This window comes from Oryctolagus cuniculus, chromosome 11, assembly GCF_964237555.1.
Source record: "Oryctolagus cuniculus chromosome 11, mOryCun1.1, whole genome shotgun sequence".
Classification (NCBI taxonomy): domain Eukaryota; kingdom Metazoa; phylum Chordata; class Mammalia; order Lagomorpha; family Leporidae; genus Oryctolagus; species Oryctolagus cuniculus.
The window spans coordinates 2,531,150-2,556,599 of NC_091442.1; the positions used below are offsets into that span (position 1 = coordinate 2,531,150).

General features: G+C 54.3%; 3 protein-coding genes across 13 annotated transcripts in view; 2 read left to right on the top strand and 1 right to left on the bottom strand.

Annotated features, from left to right (window-relative positions):
- Nucleotides 1–8,427: 8,427 nt before the first annotated feature.
- Nucleotides 8,428–17,410, bottom strand: FAM217B (family with sequence similarity 217 member B). Of its 2 annotated transcripts, XM_070051369.1 has the most exons (4): nucleotides 17,277–17,410; nucleotides 15,921–16,170; nucleotides 15,738–15,823; nucleotides 8,428–13,720 (listed from the first exon to the last, which is right to left on the bottom strand). In XM_070051369.1, exon 4 carries the CDS (start codon nucleotides 13,474–13,476, stop codon nucleotides 12,568–12,570), a length of 909 nt encoding a protein of 302 aa, XP_069907470.1. In that variant the 5' UTR covers nucleotides 13,477–13,720; nucleotides 15,738–15,823; nucleotides 15,921–16,170; nucleotides 17,277–17,410; the 3' UTR covers nucleotides 8,428–12,567. The 2 variants fall into 2 exon arrangements, with proteins under 2 accessions (XP_069907470.1, XP_017193303.3); XM_017337814.3 differs by lacking the exon at nucleotides 17,277–17,410 and having other exon boundaries at nucleotides 15,921–16,984.
- Nucleotides 17,387–20,869, top strand: PPP1R3D (protein phosphatase 1 regulatory subunit 3D). Its single transcript, XM_070051370.1, has one exon. It carries the CDS (start codon nucleotides 17,818–17,820, stop codon nucleotides 18,712–18,714), a length of 897 nt encoding a protein of 298 aa, XP_069907471.1. The 5' UTR covers nucleotides 17,387–17,817; the 3' UTR covers nucleotides 18,715–20,869.
- Nucleotides 20,870–24,120: 3,251 nt separating this feature from the next.
- SYCP2 (synaptonemal complex protein 2) overlaps nucleotides 24,121–25,450 on the top strand; it is a 79,604-nt gene continuing 78,274 nt past the window's right edge. For all 10 annotated transcript variants that reach the window (XM_070051357.1, XM_070051356.1, XM_070051359.1 and 7 more), the window contains exon 1: nucleotides 24,121–24,275. The gene's annotated coding sequence lies outside the window, so the exon portion shown is untranslated. The remainder of the gene's footprint in view (nucleotides 24,276–25,450) is intronic.

Here is a 25,450-nt window from a genome sequence, read left to right on the forward strand (position 1 = left end):
CCCCACTTTCTATGAACCCGGGAGCCCCAGGGCTCGAGCGTAGGGAACAATGCTAGGCCCTAACTCCAGCCCTTCCCCCAGACTCAGCGAGATGATGCTCCACTCCTCTCCCTGCAGGGGCCACGCCAGCTTGTCCCTCCTGTCAGTTCCCTCCCCTGAGTTCCAGGCGCAGGTTCCAGCTCACTGTGGCGGCAGCAGCAGCAGCGCAGGAAGAACTGGCAGTGAAATGGGTCTCCAGGGGCTCACGCCTGCCTGGGGATGCCTGGGGTACACCCGGGTGCAAGGCGATGGCCAGGCCTCTGAGCTCAGTGGCCTCACCGGGAGCCAGGCACCTCCTTCCCAGCCTCCAATCGCCTGGGTCACTTTAGCCCAGGCTTTCGCCCCAGTTGCTCCTCCCTGCCTCTCTGCCCTTCCGGTGGCTCTCGGGGAGGGGCGGATTGACTTGCAAGCTTTTGGTCATTTCCAGCAGAGTTCCCAGGGAGGGGGTGTTGGGACACCAGACCCTCCATAGTCACATGTGCACAGGAACCTGGCCAGGCCTCCAATCTCGGGGCGGGGGGTTCTCCAAACACTTCACGAAAATGCGTTTTCTGTGAAAATCATGCCTATGTTTCAAAATGTTTTGCACCAGTGGTATGGGAAAGCTGAGTTTTTGCTGCTTCGCTGGTTTCTAGTTTCCGGAGAGGATGCCCAGTGATCTCTTTCTACGGCAGGTGTTGTAGTGGCTATTTCCTAAAGCCCTATCCTCTCCAAGAGACACAAACAAACCAACAGAACCTGGAGAAGGGCTCTCAGAACCACTTCACCCAGGGGAGGTGTGGCAGGCAAGAAAGACACGCTGCAAAACAAGCGTTTACGCCTGGAGCACTGGACTCTGGATTCTAACCAGATCTCAGGGCTGTCGGTTGACGTGTGGTCTGCACCAACGTCCCTTGAAAGCTTAGGTGAACCTGCCTTCTTGCGTTTGTTATTACAGTAGGAGGGAGAAGAGGAGAGAGCCTCCCGGGAAGGGGCTCTGTGTCAAGCTGAGGGTCGGTGCTAGAATTCTGAATAAAGTGACAAATTGGGATTCTGTAACATCGGCATTTAATGTCAATACTTTTTTTTTTTTTTGACAGGCAGAGTGGACAGTGAGAGAGAGAGAAACAGAGAGAAAGGTCTTCCTTTGCCGTTGGTTCACCCTCCAATGGCCGCCGCAGCCGGGGCGCTGCGGCTGGCGTACCACACTGATCCGAAGCCAGGAGCCAGGTGCTTCTCCTGGTCTCCCATGGGGTGCAGGGACCAAGCACTTGGGCCATCCTCCACTGCACTCCCTGGCCACAGCAGAGAGCTGGCCTGGAAGAGGGGCAACCGGGACAGAATCCAGTGCCCCGACTGGGACTAGAACCCGGGGTGCCAGCGCCGCAGGCGGAGGATTAGCCTAGTGAGCCCCAGCGCCGGCCTTAATGTCAATACTTAAGTTGCGATGAGAAAGTACAAAACCAAAACCTGAGTTACATAACTTGACCCCCTCAGCACCTGGCCTCGTCCTCACGTCACCTTGTTGAAGCACACAGCGGGTCTGCCGCAGGTGAAACTGGAGGTAAGCTTTCTCGGCTTCCTGTACACTCGCAGCTGTAGGGATGGGGATGCCTCTGGATGTTTTCATCGAACACTTTATTGTTTCGTTTATATTTATAGCTTATTATTGAGAAGTCACCGATACAATCCTGAGGTTCCCAGAGAGAGGCTGAATACTCATGATCAGATTTGCAACTCTGCTTTTTTTTTTTTTTTTTAAGATTTATTTTACTTGAAAGTCAGAGTTAAGAGAGGCAGAAAGAGAGAGAGAGAGAGAGAGAGAGAGAGAGAGAGAGAGAGAGAGGTCTTCCATCTGCTGGTTCACTCCCCAGTTGGCAGCAACGGCTGGAGCTGGGCCGATCCAAAGCCAGGAATCAGGAGCTTCTTCTGGGTCTCCCATATGGGTGCAGGGGCCCCAGCACTTTGGTCATCTTCTACTGCTTTCCCAGGCCACAGCAGAGAGCTGGATGGGAAGAGGAGCAGCTGGGACTAGAACCAGCACCCGTATGGGATGCCAGCACTGCAGGCGGAGGCTCAACCCACTATGCCACAGCCCCAGCCCCAGGGCCCCACTTTTACATTCCTTTAAATGCTGTCTGTTATTTATATTGTAACTACAATTATAAACATACTATGTACTATAATATTATTAACAACGAAAATTTCAACAACTAAAATTTTTAAAAATCTGAGCAAAATGCAAGCCCCTAAGCATGCAAGCCTTCTCACAGGGCTTCAGGTCTCACTCAGCTGGTGAGTCCAGGCCCAGGCCCAGGCCCAGGTGTGCTGTACGTCTGAACACTGAGTCAGAAGACCTCCAGGTTCCCTCTGTGTCAGATGACGGTCCGGTCCCCTCCCTGTCTCGAGTGACAGCCCAGCGGTCCTTTCTGTGTCTCGGACAACAGTCCAGGTCCCTTCTGTGTCTCCGAGGACAGTCTAATGTCCCTTCTGGGTCCTAGGAAGTACAGTAATACCTGCAGCCACCTGGGGGCAGCTCCCAGCTCCCTGTGGGCTGATAAATGAAGAAATATGAGTGCTTGTCAGATAAGCGTAGTAATGATTAACAAGGAGGTACTGGCAACGATCTATCACCCAGACTCAACCTTCTCTCCAGGGGTGCTGAGCGGCGTCCAATCAGCCTCAAGTTCTCGGTGTATTTCTTTAATGATGAATGTATCATCATCCTTCCAAGAAAGGACAGATTGAATTGTCCTCATCAACAAAAGTTCCTGCAGACGTCAGGCACTTGCTGAGTTTCATTTCCAGCGCTGTCAGTCAACACAACTTGAACACGTGCGTTGGCTGTCTTTGCAGGGAGAGAGTGACATGTGGGGGTTCTGCTTGCCCAGGAATTGCTGACGAGGGGCCTCAGCCTGAGAATAAAGAAACATCAAATTCACAGCATTCTAGAGAAAACAACCAGCCTCTCCCAAATGTGGCAGATCTGATCCTGTCACCCCAAGCCGCATCTCGGCCCCACCTGCAGCCACCGCGGTCAGGAGCAGAGGACGGGAGGCGGCATTCAGCTGCGTCTGTCCTAATTCACAGGAGGAACTCAGGGTGGCAGGGGCTGCTTCCTCTCCGCTTCGGGAAACCAGAGGGGCGCACCCAGAAATGTGACAGGGGCTGGCATTGTGGCGCCGTGAGCAGACCTGTCACCTGCAACACCACCATCCCATACGTGCGCTGGTTCAAGTCCCAGCTGCTCCACTTTCGATCCACTCCCTGCTAATGGTCTGGGAAAAGCAGTAAAAGATGGCCCAGGACTTGAGCCTCTGCCACACACATGGGAGATGTGGGTGAAGCTCCTGGCTCCAGACTGGCCCACCTTGGCCGTTGCGGCCATCTGGGGAGTGAACCAGCAGACGGAAGCGCGCGCTCTCTCTCTCTCTCTCTCTCTCTCCATCTCTCTCTCTCTCTCTCTCTCTCTCTTCATGTCTCACTGTGTGTGGCTCTGACTTTCAAAATAACAACAACAATAATGGTGAGAGCAAGACCAAGCACCCAGCAGCCTAGCCCAGTTCTGCCGACCCTGTTCTGGGAGGCCAGGAATGGCCGGGCTTGGAGAAGGCGCACAGGGCCCCCACCACCTCTGGCATTTCTCGGGCAGGCTGAGTGGACACCCTCAAGCGAAGTGGCAGGGCAGGAGCCTCCAGCCTGTCGCCCACTGGATGCCTTCCTCACAGAGGTGAGCCGGCCTCAGTGGACGTGCAGCTTGTTCCAGGAGAGACATGATGGCTTTCTCTTATTCTCTCCTCTGTCCCCAACATGGGAGGAAGCAGAGTGCAGTGTCCCAGAGTGAACCACAGCGGGGCACCCTCCCATCGGGCTGAGTCCTCCATGGGGTCGCCAGATGGCCAAGAGTCCAGGCTGCTCCAGGGGCGGGGAGAACTCAGATTCCAATCAAGGTTGACCTTGGGGTTTGAACTGAGCTGGTCTCATTGACTGCAGAGACCTGGGCAGAGGGGGCGGGGTTGTACCCAAGGTGTAAGCAGATAGAAGAGCCTGGGAGAAGAGTCCAGCTAGGACAAGAGAAACGGCTCATGTCTACACTGCCACAGAGCTGGGACCTCTCTGTGGACACCCGCTCATAGGAAATTTACCTCCAGTCATGTGATTCTGAACTCTACATAACCGCAAGAAGAGTTTAATTTCTCAGTCTCAGGAAAGGTTTTTTTAAAAATCCCAGTGGGGCAGGCATTTGGCCTGGTGGCTAAGACACCCACATCCCACATCCGAGCACCTGGGGTCCATTCCTGACTGACTCCGGACTGCAGCCTCCTCCTGGTGCAGACCCGGGGAGGCAGCAGGCGTGGCTCGAGTGATCGGCTTCCTGTCACCCACGTGGGAGACCTGGGTCGATCTCCCAGCTCCAGGCTTCAGCTTCAGCGTGGCCTTGGCGGTTGTGGTTTCTGGGGAGTGAGCCAGCAGAGGAGAGTGCTCCCAATCTCTCCGTCCCCCCTTTCTCTCTGTGTCCCTCTGCCGCTTACATTGTTAAGAATCGAGAGACTTCTATCCGGTAATAGTGCAGTAGTGAGCCCAAGGCAGCCAGACTCAACAGCTATCACCAGAACACAGGGCCCCCTGGAGAGGCGGCACAGGAGGGGGCCGAAGCAGGCAGAGCTGGGAGGGCGCCACAGACAACAGCTGGGGTGGGCAAGGCAGACAGAGCCAGGTGGTGCCAGTGGGGTGGAAACAGCGGGCGTGTGGGTGGTCACCGCCCAGCTCCTTCAACCTTTGCAGAGGTTGGAGAATCTTTAAAATACAACCCTGGGGAATAATCAGAGAAGTGAATCTGACTCCATCAGTGAGAATCCAAGCTAATGATTGAGTGTGGTTTTACCCTGTTGCTAACACTGTGTCTCGGGGTGTATCCTGATTATCTTTGAACAGGTGTAACAGCTCAGTTTATTAGACTTCATGTTGGCATAAGGATTCACGTTTTAATTTATTTTTAAGGACACAGATGGATGCTTCCTTGATTTGAGTGTGGTCGTGGTCACGTAGGTTGATCAGAAAGTGTGGTTCCTTATGATTTAGTATGCTGGGCTGGCCACGAAGAGCTGGCTACAAGATTTCTTTCAGAAGATTTTAATCTCCTGTCCTGATCTTTTCCACTAATGGTTGCAGATGAGCAATGTGAAGGAACCGCCACCAGACAGAACACATTGGAGCCTGCTTCCCCTCTCCCCGTGGTAGTCCAGTGCGAACAATACTGACGGATTTACCGGCTCTCTCTCCAGTCCCTTAGTTACATCAGTCCTTCAGGGAAGGAGAGGAAAAGGGGAAGAGAGGGGGTTTGAGAGCCTGTTGGCTTTATCTTTGCACATCAAATACCAAGCTATTGAGGTCAAAACATATACATCTTTTTAAAGTCAGAATATCTTGTTTTATTATGTAAATTCTTTCCATAAGAAGCATCTCACTTCAGCACGCAGATAGAAAGCTCCCAGTGGGGACAAAGTCAAGCCCTTCCTTGCCTTTCTCCTTGCTGTGTTAAGGCGGCGATCTGCAGAGGTGAGCTTAGAGGAGACAGGTGATGGTGGTGAAGGCCCTGTTGTATCTGGCCCACATGAGGAAGAGGGCGAAAGGGACCATGGGAGGCCCTGTGAGCTTCCCACACAGGGAGTTTGAAAGTGTGAGCGTGTGGATGCCAAGGAGGTGCAGTGTGGTGCAGGTGGTGGCGCGCTCCACCAAGACAGCCCTCGGCACAGCCTGGGGCACAGGCGCTCAGAGCCGGGTTCACTCAGTCTCATCCGCGCTTCTTTACCTAAACAGTCAGCCAAGTGCCGTAAAGCCCTGGGCAAAGCAGGTGCAGATAATCACGTGGTTTTCTTAATAGCCAAGTTTGAGAGCAGGCCTTCCAGCCACCAGCGTACCACAGTGCAGCCGACTTCCACATGTGTAAGCCCCACGAAAGCAGGTTTCCCTCACTTCACCGTCCCTCGGGAGCACCCCATTGTGGTAGTAAAAGGTGGACTCAAAGATGCCCTGCCTGGGACCGGCGCTGTGCCATCGTGGGCTGAGCCGCCGCCTGTGCTGCTGGCATCCTATATAGGCGCTGGTTCATGTCCTGGCTGCTCCTCTTCTGATCCAGCTTTCTGCTCTATGGCCTGGGAAAGCAGTGGAAAATGGTCCCTGTACGCACGTGGGAGACCTGGAAGAAGCTCCTGGCTTCTGGCTTTGGATCAGCCCAGCTCCACTGGAGTGAACCGGCGGATGGAAGACCTTTCTCTGTCTCTCCCTCTCTCTGTCTGTAATTCTGCCTCTCAAATAAATAAATAAAACCTTTTTTTAAAAAAAGGATGCCCTGCTGGTTCTGTGTTCTCCGGGCAGAGGGGTGAGACACCTTTCCCCACCCATCGTAAGGTGCTTGGCTGACACCCCTGTAACAAAGACAAACTGGTGAGAGAAAGACACACGGAGTTTAATCGGTTTTCTGGGACAGGGGAGTCTCCCGAAATGAAGACGCAAAGACCCAGGAAAGCTGTTGGTTTTCATGCTCGGGTTGGATGCAGCAGGCACAGCTGTTCAGACGCTGACAACGGTGCGATCCAGGCCACGCTGCCGGGGGGGGGGGGGGGCGGGGGGGCTCAGTGCTCAGACGCCTCCTGGCTGCGGTGCTCCCTCCTCCAGGCTCCAGCGGGCCCCTCTGGAATGAGGGTCTCGCGGCCCAGCAGCAGGGCAGATCAGAGACTCTTCAAGCCCAGCTCTTAATAAGAAAGGTGGGGGGAGCCAGCAGCACTTCTAGGTTTTGAGGCCGGCTGTGGAGCAAGGGGACCCGAGATTCTGAGCCCGCCATGGAGGAGAACCAGGAGCAGAGAACGTTCGGAAGGATCTTGCTGCTTCCTTTTTTAAGATTTGTATTAAGGATCTTGCTTCTAAGGCCCTTCCCTTCGTTCCAAGGATCCAGCATGCCAAGGCAACACACCTTAGGGTGTGAGTCCCTGCCTGTGAAATACCCAAGCTAGGACAGCTGTGCACTGATGACGACTCCATTTTAAAACCCCACATGTATTTCCAGTGTTATCATAGCTAATTCCTCAAGTGAGAAATGGTTGAGGGCAGGGATACTCACATTAGATATTTATTTGTATTTGAAAGGTAGACAGAGATCTTCCACCTTCTGGGTCTCTGCCCAAATGCCCCAAACTGCAGGGCTGGACTATGCTGAAGTCAGAGCTGGGAACCCCACCTGGGTCTCCCCCACGAGCGGTGGGGACCGAAGCACCCGAGCCATCACCTGCTGCCTCCCAGGGTGCACCTGCTGCCTCCCAGGGTGCACCTGCTGCCTCCCAGGGTGCACATCGGCAGGAAACTGGATTGGAGACAGCTGGCACTCGAACCCAGGTCTTCTGGTATCGATGTGGCTGTCTACGTGGCATCTGAATTGCTGTGCCAAGTGCCCATCCCTCAAATTGTATTTATGAAACAACCTCTGGGAGTCTGGCAAACTCATGATTTACGTTACCTGGCGAGCATTACGATGTTAGATGCAGCGTTTGATATGGGGGTGTTCAGAGAGAGAATCCTACACAGCGCCAGGCTACGTATAATAAACCATTTAATTATCTGATGGCAGAGTGAAGTTAAGCAAAGAACATGCTTTGTGTCTGAAGCCGAATAGTCCCATCCTCTCCCATTTCCTTTTGATTCCAGAAAAAACCTTTCTCTTTGATTAGAAGGCACCAACAGTGCAAACTCACTGCTGTCTGGAATGGCTTGGTCGCCATCTTGTGGACAACAAGACAGCAGCATCCAAAATAATGACATTTTCTGTACAAATGAATGATTTAAAACCATGGGTAATTTTCGAACCACACCAAAAACTGACTTTTGACCACCAACCACTGCTTCCACCACCCGAAAGACTTGAAGAACACACCTGATCATCAGAAGTCAGAGCAGCAAGAGGAGTGGCGGCCCCGAGGACGCTTGCAGGGGGGCCAGCTCCAAATGCCACCTGCGAGCCAGGCGGCTGCTTGAAAGAGGTGGCACTCATTTCCCAGTGTGCACGCTAAGGCATGTGTTCATCTTATCGCCTGTTAATTTTAATCTTCCTGAGTTTGTTTGCTGCCTGCCTAACTATTCGTCAACATCCTTTGGGGGTGGTAAGGGGAACAGGCACTGGAAAAATCCACAGCACAGCTTCCCAGGAGTATCCAGAGATGTTAACCCGAGGTGCTGGTCACGTACATCTCACACAGGAGCGGGGGCAGAATTCCATTCTGAGCAGTCCTTTGAAACAATGCAGAAAACAAAGAAACTTCTAAAAGAAATACATAAAAATCTAAACAAAGACCACACCCGAGAAACCTAGACAGTATTTCCTGCTGTTTGATGTCAGGGAAGGAATAATTCATGCTCTCAGAAACTCACACGGATTGTTTTATTACACATAAAACCAAACACACGGTCATCAAAATGTCACGAGGAAACATGCTGAGTGTTTTTCAGGCCGTTGGGTTTCCTGTACAAGTCCATAAATAGTAAATACTGCTTCTCTATTACCTTGAAATACAGTACCACCCCGAGTTTCAGGTTTCCATGTAACTCCTCAAGTCAGTGAGCACACAGGAAAGAGCAAGCAGACACCAGCTCCGTGGTAAGGCAGACACCTTCTCTCCAGAAAGTAACCCACCGGCCCAGGACCACCACGCACCAGCTTCCTTCTGGCTGCTGGCTACCCTCACACCTGCGATATCTCCCCATCTTTTTTTCCAAGGTCTCCACTTCTACTGCATCCAAGTTAGTCATGAAGTGATGGCCATTCGTCACTTAAAGACCTGGGAAACAGTCACAGCGAATGCCGACGATACGTTTGTAGCTCATTTTGTAAACTGCGTTCTCCACTAATTCCAAGCCTGACATATCTTTTCTTACAGCCTTTTTGAGTGTCACTTGGACTGCTTGAATTGCTTTAAATGCAAGGCACATGTAAACACTCCTCAGAAAGGAGCGGCACTTCTTGGAAACACACCGACTTGTATCATCAGACTGGCAGGACACTCGGGGAGGGTTGAACTTGAACCCCTGAAAGTTCACAATTCGACTGTCTGACGTCGCCTACTTGAAGATACCAAGATTCGTATCTGCAGAACTTAGCGCATCACACGTGTTAGGTGTGGATCAGAGACAAGAAAGCTGTGCTTAAGTCTGCAATAAGCCTAACTTAAAAAAAAAAAAACTATGAATATTCATTAGGAGCTCTGATCCACTCACAACACTGGATAAAATAAAGAACAACCCAGAGGCAAAAATGTAAACCAGCAGTCGCTTCTTCAGGCCTTCGCTGCGGCCTGGTGCAGGAGGTATGACTCCGCCCCAGTGGGCGGGGCTGGGAGCCGACAGACGAAGCCCCACCTCTGCATTGCTCCATCATGAGGGTCTTCAGCGCCCACAGGCACAAGGCAAGGACAAGCGGACCACCTGGCCCGGCCCATCCGGGTCTCTAAGAGTACTCACACAGGTACATTTCAGAGAAAGGCAGCAACAGCACAGGCCCTTTACTAGTAATACGTGTGTGTGTGTGTGCATGTGTGTGTACACACATGTATATACACATGCACGTGTAGTATCATGATTATAGACATCTATTGGCAATGGAACTTCATAAAGAGTTACATAAAATCTGAGAAACAATCCCGAGTGAGGTGCCCAGCCCCAGATAACGGACTCCTCTGTGCTCACAAGGAAGAGGGCAGCACTCAGTTACTACAGAGAGGAAACTGCGGACAATGCTGTGTTCCAAACGCACTGCCTACGGCAAGACTAAAACTTAGAGTACGTTCAGGGGCCGTGGGAGTAACGCCCGCTGTGCACACAGCCGAAACAAGGATCATGGGAGTAATGCCCATTGTGCACACAGCAGAGAAAAGGATCATGGGAGTAATGCCCGCTGTGCACACAGCAGAGAAAAGGATCATGGGAGTAATGCCCGCTGTGCACACAGCCAAAACAGGATCATGGGAGTAATGCCCACTGTGCACACAGCAGAGAAAAGGATCATGGGAGTAATACCCACTATGTACACAGCAGAGACAAGGGCCATGGGAGTAACAACCACTGTGCACACAGCAGAGACAAGGATCATGGGAGCAACGCCCGCTATGTACACAGCACAGAAAAGGATCATGGGAGTAACGCCCGCTATGTACACAGCAGAGACAAGGGCCACGGGAGTAACGCCTGCTATGTACACAGCAGAGAAAAGGATCATGGGAGCAACGCCCGCTATGTACACAGCAGAGAAAAGGATCATGGGAGTAATGCCTGCTGTGCACACAGCCGAAACAGGATCATGGGAGTAATGCTCACTGTGCACACAGCAGAGAAAAGGATCATGGGAGCAACGCCCGCTATGTACACAGCAGAGAAAAGGATCATGGGAGCAACGCCCGCTATGTACACAGCACAGAAAAGGATCATGGGAGTAATACCCACTATGTACACAGCAGAGACAAGGGCCATGGGAGTAACAACCACTGTGCACACAGCAGAGACAAGGATCATGGGAGTAACACCCGCTATGTACACAGCAGAGAAAAGGATCATGGGAGCAACGCCCGCTATGTACACAGCACAGAAAAGGATCATGGGAGTAATACCCACTATGTACACAGCAGAGACAAGGGCCACGGGAGTAATGCCCGCTATGTACACAGCAGAGACAAGGGCCACGGGAGTAACACCCGCTATGTACACAGCAGAGAAAAGGGCCACGGGAGTAACGCCTACTATGTACACAGCAGAGAAAAGGATCATGGGAGCAACGCCCGCTATGTACACAGCAGAGAAAAGGATCATGGGAGTAACGCCCACTGTGTACACAGCAGATAAAAGGATCATGGGAGAACGCCCGCTATGTACACAGCAGATACAGGGTGCGAGTGAGATCTTAGTGTAATGGCATGCTTTCTCCAGTAGGGTGGCGTGCGAGACAGAGAACGCAGAGGGGATCTGCAAATCTGAAAATCCTGAAATAAGTTACCACAAATATTTTCTACATTTTGTTTTAGTATGAATAAAATCAGATTTTAAAAGGAGATATTAACATTGCATATTAACTATGAACACATCTTCTCATTGTGCTGTTTCTGATGGCATTTACTGCAGTGTGAAGCTACAAGCTATCACATACTTCCAAATGAACCAAGCTTTTCATTGTCACAAAGGAAAAAAAAATAGGAACCAGGATGTCAAAAACAAATATAGTAAAATATAGTAAAATCAAACCAGCCTCCATCAATAAACACAGCAAGTTAAGCCACCGTCTGCGACACCAGTATCCCAAGTGGACTCCAGGTCCCAGTAAGCTCCTTGGTAACGCCCCTGGGAAAGCAGCAGACGGGCTTGTGCCCTGCCACCCACCTGGGAGACCTGGGTGGAGCTCCAGGCTCCTGGCTTTGGCCTGGCCCAGCCCTGGCTGTTGCAACCATTTTGGGAGTGAACCAGTGGGCGCAAGATCTCACTCTCTGTCTCTCCCTCTAACTGCCTTTCAAACAGATTAATAAATTGTACAAATGTATATTAGAGCGAGGCCACAGCCACTAGGAGCGGCCATGCCACCGCAGGTAACCAAGGCTTTCACAAGCCAGGCGGCCGTGGGTGCAGCTGAGGGTGCTCAGGACGCACTCCACACTCCGCGCTCGCTCGCACTCCACTCCCCCGACTTCCTGAACTGTGTCCTCTGCCCCTACCCCTCAAGCAAGACAGTAATATCCTGCAGTTGGAAACTGAAACAGCACGTCCCTTCTAAGGACAAAAGGATTTGGGTCCCGAACAAGCAGCTTCGGATCTGTTACACTCAGCACGGTTCCCTGTGTGTTCTTATCCTACTGCGAGTCCTCCATTGATCTGCAGTTTCCCTGGGGAACTCTGGGAGAGGCCTATGAGGTTCAAGCCTAAGCCTGCAGACTTTCCAACCAGCAAATCTACCACGTATTCAACCTCAGCTTAACCACCACCACCTCTACACGTAAAACGCCACTTCTGAATCCCAGGCAGAGGAAACGTGTGAAGTAGGAGACTCCAGGTCTCCAAGGAGCAAGCAGTGCCGTGCTACACGGGCTGACAATATCACTGAGGTTTCTCCTGGGGCGAAAGGAACGGAGCTTCTCTTGAACACTTGACACAGTTGCAAGGAGGCAGCGGTGAGCAGGGCCTTACTGTGAGCCTTGTGTGTTCAGTTCTGTAGGCTTGCGTGCAGGTGGAAGGCAGCTAGCCACGGCTCTCTCTTCCACAGAGCTGACCATGGGGCTCTCGACGCTTCCCCCAGGAATTGCTGGCTTACCCCTTTCAAGGCGTATGCCTAGCCTAATTTTTGCCTAAGACTTATCAATACAGAGAAAGCCCTTTAGAAGGACATCTTTCTTTGGAAACTGGAGGTATAGGTGGGCTAGACAGAATAGCCAATGTCTTCAAACTAAAAACTCACAGCATAGCTGACTTTCTGAAGGGCTCTAATATTTATACATTGGACGGGCTTTGCAGTTCCTCATTTCAGAATCATTTTAGCCTGTGTGTGTGCTGCTTTACTCCATTTGTTTTGAGTTTCTTCTCACTGGACATAGTGGCACGGCCACAACTGTTTGCATTTGCCTTTTTCTTGAGATTCGCAAGCGCTTGTGTTTTGGGGGCCTTCCAGGGGTCCGCCGAGTCCAGAGTCGGGGCTGGCTGCCGGGGGATCCGCAGGTTCCCACTGGTTTCCACCTTCGGGCTGCAGCCGCCACAGGACGGATCCCAGCGCTGCAGCTGGATGCTCTTGGCCGATTTCCTTTTCTTCTCCTCCATTCTCATTTCTAACTTCTGCTTCTGAGAACATAACCTGGTGCCGCCCGCCACGTCGCTCGGCTTCAGGGAAGTCTCAAATGCACGATACGACGGGTGGGCTTCTTCATGGGGAAAACCTTTCTTTCGCGAAGGGCCTGACTTTGAACAGCCTTCCTGCCGAGCTAGTGGCTTGGACAGGGCGCCAGCACTGAGCTTACTTCTCCCGGGGCTTTTGAGAGCTCCTGCCGGCCCGGGGCCAGGGGGAGGCCTTGCTTTGGCCGCCTTGCCTTTTTCACACTGGATGGTCTGGAGCTGCAGCCACTCGAGCTGAAGGAGCCTGTCCACGTACTTCCCAAGGAGTCCCCCTGCACGCGGCACGGCCCCAGTGTCGCACTCCGTGTGCAGAAGCAAGGCCATAGCCCGCAGGTCCCAGGAGCTATACGGGGGTGGAAGGAAATCGGGGTAATAGTGTTCAGGCTTGGCGTGGCCCTGAGTTAGATGCAGATCGAAGTCAAGGGGGTCGATCTCTTCAGCGCGGAGATGGAGGTCTGGAGGCGTCAGGGGAGAAGGAGGAATGGGAACCCTTTCTGAGTCAGAGAGATCGCTCGCGCTGTCCTCATCGGCACTCTCTTTAATAATCTTCATGGACTCAAAGTCCAGAAACAGCTGGCTCGCTGAGGCCCCCTGACCCCTGGAACTCGGGTCCCTTTTGGGTTTTCCTCCTGCGGCAATGCCTGCTCTAACTTCATCTTCAGTTGGCTGGGAGACACCCACTAGGCTGCCGTTCAGCTGGGAGGAAGCACAGGGTACTTGGGATCTCCTCTGCCTTCTCCCTGAAGAATTCTTTGAACGTTGCACTTTATTCCACGATGGGCCAGCGTGCACACTGCTGTGGAAAACACAACTGCAACTCTTACTCCAGATTGCAAAGACAGCTTCTGGCGAAGACTACAACACAGAGCTGGATTTTTCCGCTACTACTAGGCATCAGAGAAGTTAGGGCCCCATCCCCCTTAGAGAAGAAGTCGTTTTACATAACATTTACATAATAGTACTCTATTTAAAAACATCATATACTCTATGTGCCAAAGTGAATGCATGGATTCTACTTTACATAAAACATTAGCCTTTAAGGAAAACATTAGCATTTCTCAAAGTGCTTGTTTTACCATTTTAGACTAATTGCATATACTTTACAAAACATTAGTTTGTTGAAAATCTAACATACAACTTTCATAATAATCGATAGCATTTAGTAACATTCAGCAGTAAAATACAGTTCCCTTTCATATGTCTAGTCTAAATTCAATGTAAATACAATGTAAAATGTAAGTTCGATGGCGTTCAGTCCTGAGTTGTGGGACGGTGCTGTGGCACAGCAGGTTAACCCTCTGCTGCGGTGCTGGCATCCCATGTGGGCACAGGTTTGAGTCCCGGCTGCTCCACATCTGACTCCCTGCTGTGGCCTGGGAAAGCAGCAGAGACTGCCCCAAGCACTTGGGCCCTGCACCCACGTGGGGGACCTGGAAAAAAATCCTGGCTCCTGGGTTCAGTCTGGCCAACCCCTGGATGTTGCAGCCATTTGGGGGTGAACCAGCACATGGAAGATCTGTCTCTCCCTCTCTGTGTGTGTGTAACAGTTGCAAATAAATAAATAATCTGTTTTTAAAAATTCCGAGTAGCAGTGACTGAGAGCCAACTAAAATCTGAGTATGTCAAAGTGAGCAAATACAACCTGAAGCTTAAGCAAAAAGCTGATCAATTTTTTTTTTTCAAACAAGAAACACACTCGAGAAAATCAAGATTTAAAGTGGGGGTGGGGAATGGCCAGCCCACAGGCCATGAAAGGCTGGAGAAAGTATTTGGTCTGGCCCAGCCAAGACAACTGCAGGCGAAACTTGATATTCAATAAATCTATAGCAGGCTAATTTTTAGGTTGGTAATTTTAGATGGTTCGCAAATGATGTTATAAATATTCAAATGGAACCTTGGCAGAGAAAGGAGTCCCCACACCTGCGAAAGGATGCAGACATAAAATCTTTTTTTTTTTTCATTTTTTTTTTTTGACAGGCAGAGTGGACAGTGAGAGAGAGAGACAGAGAGAAAGGTCTTCCTTTGCCGTTGGTTCACCCTCTAATGGCCACCGCGGCCGGCGTGCTGCGGCCAGTGCACCGTGCCTATCTGAAGGCAGGAGCCAGGTGCTTCTCCTGGTCTCCCATGGGGTGCAGGGCCCAAGCACCTGGGCCATCCTCCACTGCACTCCCAGGCCACAGCAGAGAGCTGGCCTGGAAGAGGGGCAACCGGGACAGAATCTGGCGCCCCGATCGGGACTAGAACCCGGTGTGCCGGCACCGCAAGGCGGAGGATTAGCCTAGTGAGCCGCGGCGCCGGCTGCAGACATAAAATCTTACGGTGCCATACAATACAAAATGACTGAAAAAATAGGGCTGAAGCCCTCTCGTGAATGGCAGGTCAAAATAAATAACGACCATTCTGTGCAACAGTAGCACGGCACCTGATGCACTCTGGGTAACCTGCTCGGAGGCAGCACCTCACATCAGCATGAAAATGTATCTCCTTGCCAACCTGTTTACCAAGTGTGTCGCATGTGACTACGGCTGACACACTCCCGCAGCCCAGAAGCAGAAAAGGGACCGCGGCGTGCTCTCTGGAGAGCTCGGAGGTCTGCTTGCCCTAGTGGTCCCGGCCTATTTATCAGCATCCTGAGAAAGGAAGCGCAAGAAGGTGGATAAGACTCTCCCACACTGGGCCAGAACTGCGACCTTTGGAATTCACAGCTAACAATGTTGAAAATCCTTTTGCCCACTCAGTTCTGCACGTTTAACCTGGAGATGTGAGACAACCTGTCTTTTCCAAGCTGAAGCAGTTCCATGAGAGCCACGTACCTGCTTTCCTGCTGCGCTTCCTTCACCCTATTCCGCTTCTTGTGAACACCACGTGGCTGGCCATCACCGGGGGTCAGATGGACTGTCTGAAAAACAGAGCCGTGGAGACAGGCGCTGTGAACACACCAAGAAGCAAGCTCCCCCACAAAACTGAACAAACCGACGGTCCCGAGCTCACATCACCTTCTCTCCCGTGCTGCCGGTGTCCTCGCTCAACCTGCTGGAGGACGGCGATGGTGGCGGCTGCGGAGGGAACGTCTTTATTCCTCTTATGCTTGCAAAGGAGTTCCCAGCACCGCAGCTGGAAGCAACGGGACACTGTGAGGTGCTGCCTGCAGGTGGCCCAGCCACTCACGGTGGTTCTTGACATTTGCCTCACACTGGAACACGGGGGCTGTGAGCACCCCAAATCGCGGGCTCCTGGGCAAGGACGCTGTTTCATATTACAGTTTATATTACTCTTCTGCTTGTGTATCACCGGGCTATTGGAGACAAGACTGCACCTATGAGCTGTGAATACTCTGCCTCCCCTCCTCTCTGACCAGGCACCCACATACACGCTCCTTGGAGATAGTGTGCGAGAAACCCAGCTCCACAGCCCCACAGCCACTCAAGAAACAATCACCAGGCTTGCACATCAGGGCCCCGCGCGGGGCGTGGTGGGGGAGGCCCCTTTCTACCAGCCCTCCTCACCCCTTCATCTACCATAGGCCACCAACACAGTCATGCATAGTCTATGACGTCAGCCCTGAAACTTGGCGTCCCTGGCTCAGGCTACGCCAGCCCTCTCTCACTCCAAGTGGCCTATTAAAAACGGAACACTTCTGTCCACCGTAGCACCCCCGCCTGCCTAAAACAGGAAAGAGGCGGGGCTGCAGATCTTAATATTCTTCCTGAAACTCTCCTGTGTTTTCTCTACCGTTAGCCATGTCAGGCTTTCGGATCAGCTTGCAGCGGGGGTGGTAAAATCATTCCTCCCAAATGAGTCACAGGGCGGGCGGCCTGAGGCTCCAGGGGCAGGAAGGATCTCCCCGGCCCCCCGCCAGGGATCTGGCTTTCTCCCTGGACAGTGAAAGGGGCGTCCTGCTCGGCCTGCTGCCCCTCACTGCTCGCTTTCACTTCCTGGCCCAGGCCGCAGGGTCTGCGCCGCGCGCACGCACGCTTCCTGGGTGAGAGCCACGGACGCCCGCAGGGGCCCAGGATACAGAACGCGAACTCCCCGCACCCCTGGAGCTCCCGGCTCGCACCCAGAGCTCAGAGCCCCAGATTCCGGCCCAGGCGCGGAGCTGCTCGCCGGCGATCGACCCCGTTTCCACGCCTCCCTCTGCGCACCGCTGCCGGCACGCAGAGCGGCGGCCCCCGCCCAGCCCCTGGCAGCGGACAGGACGCCTCTGCCCTCCCGCGGGCGTGGCTGCTCGGTTCAGGCGCCAGGGACCTGTCCGCAGACGCCCAAACCACCCCGGGAACCAGCTGCCGGCCGAGGCGCCTGCCCTCCCCCCACCGTCAGCCCCGGGCCCGGAGCTCGCGTGGCGCACGCACCACCTGCGGTCCGGGCGCGCACTGCCCCGCCGACGCACACGGACACCGATCGGCCCCGGGCCGCGACCGCGGCGGACACGTGACGCGGCCGCGCGCTTCCTTCCTCCGGCGCCCGCGCGGAGGCCAGACTGCGGCGCGCTGCGGCACGGCCCGGCCCGGGCGCGGGCGGCGCGGGGCCCGCGGGCCGCGTCACGAGGGGCGGGGCGGAGGCGCGCCGGGAAGTCGCTGCGGAGCGAGGGAGGCGGCGGCCGGGCGGGGCCCAGGGAAGCCCAGCGGCGCGCCCCCTCGCTCCCCCGGGACCCCGGAGAGCCTCCGCTGGCGGCACCGCTCTTGTCCCTGCGAGAAGCGGAGGATCTGGGCGACGGCTCCAGGAACAAGGTGGCGGAGGAAGGGAGGGCGGAGCAGACCCCGGGGTCCCCCCCAGGTCGCTGATCCAGCGGACCCGGAGCGCTTCTGGGCACGGCGGGGCCCGCAGGGAGTGGACGCCGCCCCTCGAGGCCGCCCCTCGGTTCTCTTCCCTCTGCCGCCTGCACGCCAGGACATGTCCCGAGGCCTGCACTCCGCGGTCCTGCCCGCCGCGCCGGGGTCCCGGAAGGCCGCCCCCCGAAGCCTCAGCTGCCTCTCGGACCTGGACGGCCCCGCCCCGGAGCCTCGGCCCTGTCGGCCCCCGGGGAGCCCTGGCCACGCGCCGCTGCTGGCGCCGGCGCCATCCGGCTGCGACCCCCGGCTGCGGCCCATCATCCAGCGGCGGGCGCGCTCCTTGCCCAGCTCCCCGGAGCGCCGCCAGAAAGCCGCGGGCGCGCCCGGCGCGGCGTGTCGACCCGGCTGCAGCCGGCAGCTCCGCGTGCGCTTCGCCGACGCGCTGGGGCTGGAGCTGGCGCAGGTCAAGGTGTTCAACGCCGGGGACGACCCGTCGGTGCCGCTGCACGTGCTGTCGCGGCTCGCCATCAACTCGGACCTGTGCTGCAGCAGCCAGGACCTGGAGTTCACGCTGCGGTGCCTGGTGCCCGACTTCCCGCCGCCCGTCGAGGCGGCCGACTTCGGCGAGCGCCTGCGGCGGCAGCTCGTGTGCCTGGAGCGCGTCACCTGCTCAGACCTGGGCATCAGCGGCACGGTGCGCGTGCGCAACGTGGCCTTCGAGAAGCAGGTGGCCGTGCGCTACACTTTCTCGGGCTGGCGCAGCGCGCACGAGGCGGCGGCGCGGTGGCGCGGGCCGGCGGGCGCCGAGGGCGCGGAGGACGTCTTCGCCTTCGGCTTCCCGGTGCCGCCCTTCCTGCTGCAGCTCGGCTCGCTCGTGCAGTTCGCGCTGCGCTACCGCGTGGCCGGCGCCGAGTACTGGGACAACAACGACGGCCAGGACTACAGCCTCACGTGTCGCAACCACGCACTGCACATGCCGCGCGGGGAGTGCGAGGAGAGCTGGATCCACTTCATCTGAGCCTGCGCGCCTCGGCCCCCAGAGCGGCCAGGCCCCTCTTCCACCTGGTCTCGCGTGGAGCCCTCGGCGGCGGGAGGGCCGCGCTGGGCTGCCAGGCCCCTCTTCCACTGGTCTCGCGTGGAGCCCCCGGCGGCGGGAGGGCCGCGCTGGGCTGCCAGGCCCCTCTTCCACCTGGTCTCTGGTGCAGCCCCCGGCCGCGGGAGGGCCGCGCTGAGCTGCCAGGCCCCTCTTCCACCGGTCTCTGGTGCAGCCCCAGGCGGCGGGAGGGCCGCGCTGGGCTGCGTCCGAGCTGGGGTGCTGGGGTGCCGGAGCCTGGGGCCCAGAGGCAGGGTTTCCTTTGAAGGGCCGGGATTCTGCCGGGAGGGCCTGCTGCATGTGTGTCCGTAAACATGGCTGCTATTTATTTTCGTGATGTCGGGACCTTTCTCCGTAGTGGATGCCTTCTCAGGAATATGCAGATGTCCTGTTATGTGTCCGTGCCCAGTGTGAACAAACCGTGCGCCCTGACCTGCATCCTGGTTGCTCCAGGCATCCCTGCCCAGGGACAAGGAAAACCCGAGACCCTGTCGGCTTGCCAGTGTCTGCAGCCTTCTAAGCGGGAATCTATTAATAGGCACGAAGAATGTGTGTCTCATCAGCGTCACGTAACCACTCCGGGCCTGAGGCAGCCGGCTGGGCCGGGGAAGGGGCTGCGGACTTTGGAACCACCCAACAGCCCTTTCTGCGGCCACTCTTAGGTCATGTGTTTCTGTCCTGTGTGTTTAGGAATCGTGTATCTGCACGTCATCAGGCCATTCCGTTTAGGTTCGAAACTACCTAGACATTCTAAGAAATACTGCCTTAAGTTATTTAGATTTTCAGGTAGTCACCTACTGTTTTCAGGCAACAGTGCCCTTTGAAATTGCCTTCTTGGTTCTTTTTATTTCTTCTTCAGCATCAGGAGGTTCTGGCATTAATCTTTGGGAAGTCCAGTTAGCAAATGGGACTAGAAGGTTGTTTTCAGCGATGGCCAGAGCACTGGAGGAAAAATAATTCACAAATTTTATATTCCTCAGTGGTTTTAAATTGTATTTATATGCCGGGTCTTATCAGCTACCTGCCAACTTTATTCTTTGTGCCTTCAGGTAGGAGACTTCCTGCCTAACCTTTTCTGGGCTTGTTTCAAATTTTAAAATATCAAATACTTTTTAAAAAAAAAACAACTTCCAACCAGCCAGTCAAGCCTCCTGTCCCCTGCAGAGTGCCACGGAAGCTCCCATTGCGAGGCTGGGGAGTTCTGGTGCTGAGTGGTCTCTGGGACAGCAGGGCTGGAGCTGGGGCATGGGGGGAAACACAGCCGTGTTGGACCGTGTCTCCAGTGTATGGAATTGATTTGAAATATCTGAAACCGTGGGATCCACTTTAAGATACCTGCCACCAGTGAGTTAGCTAAATTTGTGACCGCTTATTGGCATTTGTCCAGTGACTATTTGAGAGATGCATTTTGTCTTTGAACCATTTTATTTTTGATGATTGCAATCAAAAATAAAATTCAGTAACAGGAATGACTTTGGTAGCTTCTGATCTAAAAACACCCTGTTTTGGTTTAAAGTATGATTAAATAGCACAGCCTTTGGCTATTAGGGCTGTGCACCACATTGACATGCAAGAGAGAGAGGCGGCTGGTTGCATTTCCTGGTGTTTAGCCCTGTCCAATTAGGTCAGCATGCCTGTGAGGGCCCTGGCTGTTACGTGCCTGGCTCCAGCCCAGAGTGCAAGACAATTGTCCAGCGTAGTCAGATACGGGTTACAGCTGCCAAAGGTGTTGCTGTTTAGATATGCAAAGAATGTTATCTGTGGGAAAGTCACTTGTTGAAAGGTTCTGGGCACAGACTACAAGGTAGACGTCATATCCTCATGTAAGAGAACCTCAAGGTGCCTTTCAAAAAATACCAACATTTTGAAATCTGACAGCTTAACTACCCGTGCCTGGTTGAGGAAGAGGCAGCAGGACTGTAAGAACTTCAGACCGTCACTTTCGGTTGTAGGTTGCTCAGTCGTTCAGATCTTGTGGTGGATTGTGCAATTGCGGGATTGTCTCCCTATACACATTGTAACGCCTGTATTTAAAATGGTTTTACCTGAGCCTAAGTATTAAAGTATGTGTGCACCAGTGGCTATATGTGTGTTTTTCTTGTGGTCTAGTCACGGAAGACAAAGCTTTAGAAACGTCTTAATTGTTTAAATCATTCCAAACCCAAGTCCTACCCTTCAAAAACCACTGGTGGATGTAGGGCCTGGCTAAAATACGTATGTTGTATGGTTACACCTCAGCTTCAGGAGCGGGTTTGTGTGTGTGTTTGAGAAACTTAAATACAATCTCACGTGCCGGGCCAGCGTAGCAGACGAGACAGCTCTAGGGGGTCACTGGTCACTGGGGACAGGGTTATTGTTCTGCCTCTCTTACCGCTCCTGTTGACACCTGGGCATGGGATTAGTGGGCCTGCCTTCCCTTCTGCACTGTGGTCCTCACCCAAGTATTGCATATGGGGGAAGGAAACTTAACGTTTATCATGTCCTCGTTTACACGTGGTTGGCCAAAGGGCTAAGTGCTGTATGTGTTTAATTGTGAAAAGTAGGCTGCCTGGCAGATAACATTCCTAATTGCTTAGCTGAAGGGAAAGAAGCTGAAAGGTTTAAGTAAGTCACTAAAGGCCCACACCTGGGGTGTAGTCAATGCACATCCAAACCTACACTGCCTGTCTGCCAGGAGATACGGGATAGAGGATGTTTCCAGTAAGCAGTTGTGAAATTTAATTGAAAGCTAAATTTTGATTACGGTTGGTAAGATTTTCCACTCATGGGGCCAGCACTGTGGTGTAGCTAGTAAAGGGCCCTGTGGGTGGAGTCCCTGCTAATGCACCTGGGAGAGCAGCAGAAGATGGCCCAAGTGCTTAGGCCCCTGAACCCGTGTGGGAGACCCATTATAAACTCCTGGCTCCTGGCTTCAAATAAGCCCAGTTCTGGCCATTGCAGCCATTTGGAGACTGGATAGGTGTATGGAAGATTTCCCTCTCTTTGACTCAGCCTTTTGAATAAGTCTTAAAAAACTTTTCCCCTCAAACACCATAATCCCTAGAAACAAAGTAGGTAACTAAAACGTGGCAGGATGAGAAATTGCTACTTTTAATTTTAAAAATATTAGTAAAATCCTAGTGCATTCACAACTCCCATCATGGAGATGCTAAATCTAATGGAGGAAAACTGTATGTGGGCCGGCGCCGCGGCTCACTAGGCTAATCCTCCACATGCGGCGCCGGCACACCGGGTGGTAGTCCCGGATTCTGTCCCGGTTGCCCCTCTTCCAGGCCAGCTCTCTGCTGTGGCCAGGGAGTGCAGTGGAGGATGGCCCAGGTGCTTGGACCCTGCACCCCATGGGAGACCAGGAAGAAGTACCCAGCTCCTGGCTTGGGATTGGCGTGCCGGCCGTAGTGGCCATTTGCGGGGTGAACCAATGGAAAGAAGACCTTTCTCTCTAACTCTACCTGTCAAAAAAAAAAAAAAAAAAAACAAAACCTGTATGTGAAAATAATTATAATTCAGATTTTTCGTGAGGTTAAACTCTCCGCAATCATGTACATTTTGTACTGTACATTAACACTTAAATGTGGAAACACCTTAAAAGCCTTGAAAACAACATAAAATCTCTCCAAGTCCTATGCATGCTAATTTGCATGTATAATTTGTAAGCTCTGAAGTGAAAAAAATTAAGATCTCAAAATTAAGTTCACTAAGGCAGTTAGTTATAAAGCTGTGAAGTCTGTATTTCTGTAAGATTTATTTATTTGAAAGGCAGAGCAAGAATGAGAGAGAGAGAGAGAGTGTCCATCTGCTACTTCACTTTCCAAATGACCAGAACAGTCAGGGCTGGCCGTGCTGAGGCCAGGAGCCAGGAACTCCATCCTGGTCCCCAGTGCTCGGGCCACCTCTCAGTCAGGTGCATGAGCAGGGAGCTGGACTGGGAGCAGAACAGCCAGGCCTGGAATCGATGCTCTGATACGGGATGCCAGCATCACTTCACGGCTGTGCCACAGTGCTGGCCCCCAGAAGTCTGATTGTAGCTAAGCAGAACATTCCAGTCAGTTTTGAGCATTGCACTATTTCACGTTATTTGATCTGTTGTAGTCCAAAAGCATTTTTTAATTTGACTCCCTCGGGTTATTTTTCTAAGTGCACATTTAAATCGTAACTCAGTGATTGTGAACTATTGCTGCCTTTTCCATAGGAAATTAAGATACTATTAAAATATCTAAAATTTTGGATTTGGCAACATTTGTAAGTTTAACTCTACTTTGCCACAGCAGTTCCAGCTGTGAAAACTTCACACAAACGCTGGACAATCCAAAATCTATCATTTGTAACAGAACTGAAAAGTAAGAAGTGTTGCAAACACCTGCTAACAGAGGACAGGTTTCCTGGGTGAGATTAACCCACGGCAGGTACTTCCAACGGTTCATGGAAAAATGGGATTAAAACATGAATTTATCTTGGTGCAAAAAAACGTGAACTCCGTGCATACTGGGGTTCTCCGGGAAGTTCATGGAAAACGTGTGGCTTTCAGACTGTCTCGAGGCCAACGTAGAATCTATTCAGTTCGCGGATGTAGCAAAGCGAGGATGATGCAGAGCGAGGGAGGGCAGCTCCCGCCGCGGGGTCACGCCCCAAATGGCCGCAGGCCCGCCGCGGGGTCACTCCCCGAACGCCGCAGGGTCACTCCCCGAAGGGCCGCGGGGTCACGCCCCGAACGCCGCAGGCCCGCCGCAGGGTCACTCCCCGAAGGGCCGCGGGGTCACGCCCCGAAGGGCCGCAGGGCCGGGCTGGGCCAGGCCATCGGGCCTCCGGCCTCCGGGGGGCGGGGAGCGGCGCAGCCTCGAACCCGTGCCCAGGATGCGGGACGGAGGCCCCTAACTTGACTAACCCGAGTGCCTGGAGGCCGCCGGGCGCAGTGGGCGCGGTGACTGAGGGCCCGGGCTCCAGCTCAGCTCCCGCCTCGGGAAGCCGCTGCGGCCACGCACAGCCCGGCACGGGGCTCGAACCCGCGAACAGGCGGCCGGCCGAGCCTCGAGGGATGGCAGCCCTGGGCGCGTCCTGGCCCGCGGGCCCTTCCCGAGCCCCCGGGCTCGCCATTCACTGAGACCTCGCTGGGGACAAACGCGCCGCGGCCACCGCCCCGCGCCGCTGGGCACCTCAGCCGGCCCCGCGGCCCCCTTCCGTCTCTTCCGGTTCGCCCGTCCTCGGGCAGGGTCAAGGGTCAACGCCACGCGCGCGGCGGGGGGCAGCCCCATTACCTCAGGCGCCGCCCCGCGTGCGACCCCTCCCTGCACGCGGGGGGCGGGGCCTGGCCGGCCGGCGGCCCTGATTGGACGCACTGCCGACCGAACGCGGCGCTGATTGGGCAGGCGTTTCCCGCGGTCCTCCGACCGCATGAAAAGCGCAGGCAGCCCCTGAGGCGCGGTCGCTGGGCGGCTGGCGGAGGCGGAGCGGTGCAGCGGAGTGGGAGCCGAGGCCTCCTCCCGTCTCAGGTGGCCGAGGGCGCCCTTCCCCGACCGCGGGGCGCGCAGCGGGGCGCGCGGCTTCCGGCTGGGCCCGCCAGGCCTGCAGGCGGGCAGGCGGCTTCCGACGGCTGAGGCGGAGCCGTCGTGGCCCGCAGATGGGAGCCGGGCGGCGTCCATCGGGCCGGGGCAGGGGCAGGGCCGCGGCGTGCGGGCCTGGGCGGGCCGGCTGCGCGTCTGGCCTCTGCCGTAGCCCCGCGCTGGCTGCTGCGGAGGCGCGAGGCGGGCGGCCGTTGGGCGGCGTCCCGGGACCCGCAGAGGCGGGTTAGCCGCCCGCCCTTCCTGGGACCTCGTGGCGCACCAGGCGGCCTGCGGGCGGCGGGCCCGGCCTGGGACAGGGGCGTGGCGTGGCGGGGCAGGACCGCTAGCTAGGGACGCCGCAGCCCCGTCGGAGCGCCGGCCCGGCCGGCCGCTTCCCTCCAGCTTCCCGCCTGGGCAGGCAGCGCGAGGCCGCCCAAGTGCGGGAGGCCCGGAGGGGGCGCCAGGCTCCTGGCCTCGGCCCGGCCACTTGGCGAGTAACCAGTGCTTGGAAGCGGCCTCCGCAGCGAGGCGGGACGTGGGGTTTGCGTTAACGGTTGTGCTTGGAGGGAGCGCAGGCTTTCTCTGCAGCTCGGGAGAAACACGATGTGTGGCGCTGTGACTCCTGGGTCGTTGACAGTGTCCACTACAGCTATTTGAAAGATGAAGACCTACAGTGTTTATAAATTACTACATCCCACACGTTTTTCTTTTAGAAAACCCGTTGTTAAAATCAAGACTTGTATATTTTGAGAATCTAGGGATTAAAAATATATTTAAAATTAACAAAATTTAACTATCAGAAACAATCAGTATAAAAGAAAATTGCTTTAAAAGTTTTCTGAAACATCAAAATGGCTTTCAAATTATGATAATCTTAAGTAAAAGTATTTTAATCAAATTATTCTTAGCTAAATATTCTTTTAACAACTTGTTTCCGGTTGTAGTGTTTGCCATCTAAATGACATTATAAAGATTCCATTTCATGTTGGCAGTTTGGGTAGCCCCATATAGATATGTATGTAACTTGGGCAGTCGTGTTGATGACTTAGTACTTCAGTGTCCTTGGTCTCCATGTGCAGTTGTTGGAGATACTGTGCACTGGTTTGCTAGTCTTTCCAGAGCCA

Coding starts and splice junctions, on each gene's coding strand:
- FAM217B (XM_070051369.1), bottom strand. CDS start 13,476: ATGAAGATTATTAAAGAGAGTGCCGATGAGGACAGCGCGAGCGATCTC.
- PPP1R3D (XM_070051370.1), top strand. CDS start 17,818: ATGTCCCGAGGCCTGCACTCCGCGGTCCTGCCCGCCGCGCCGGGGTCC.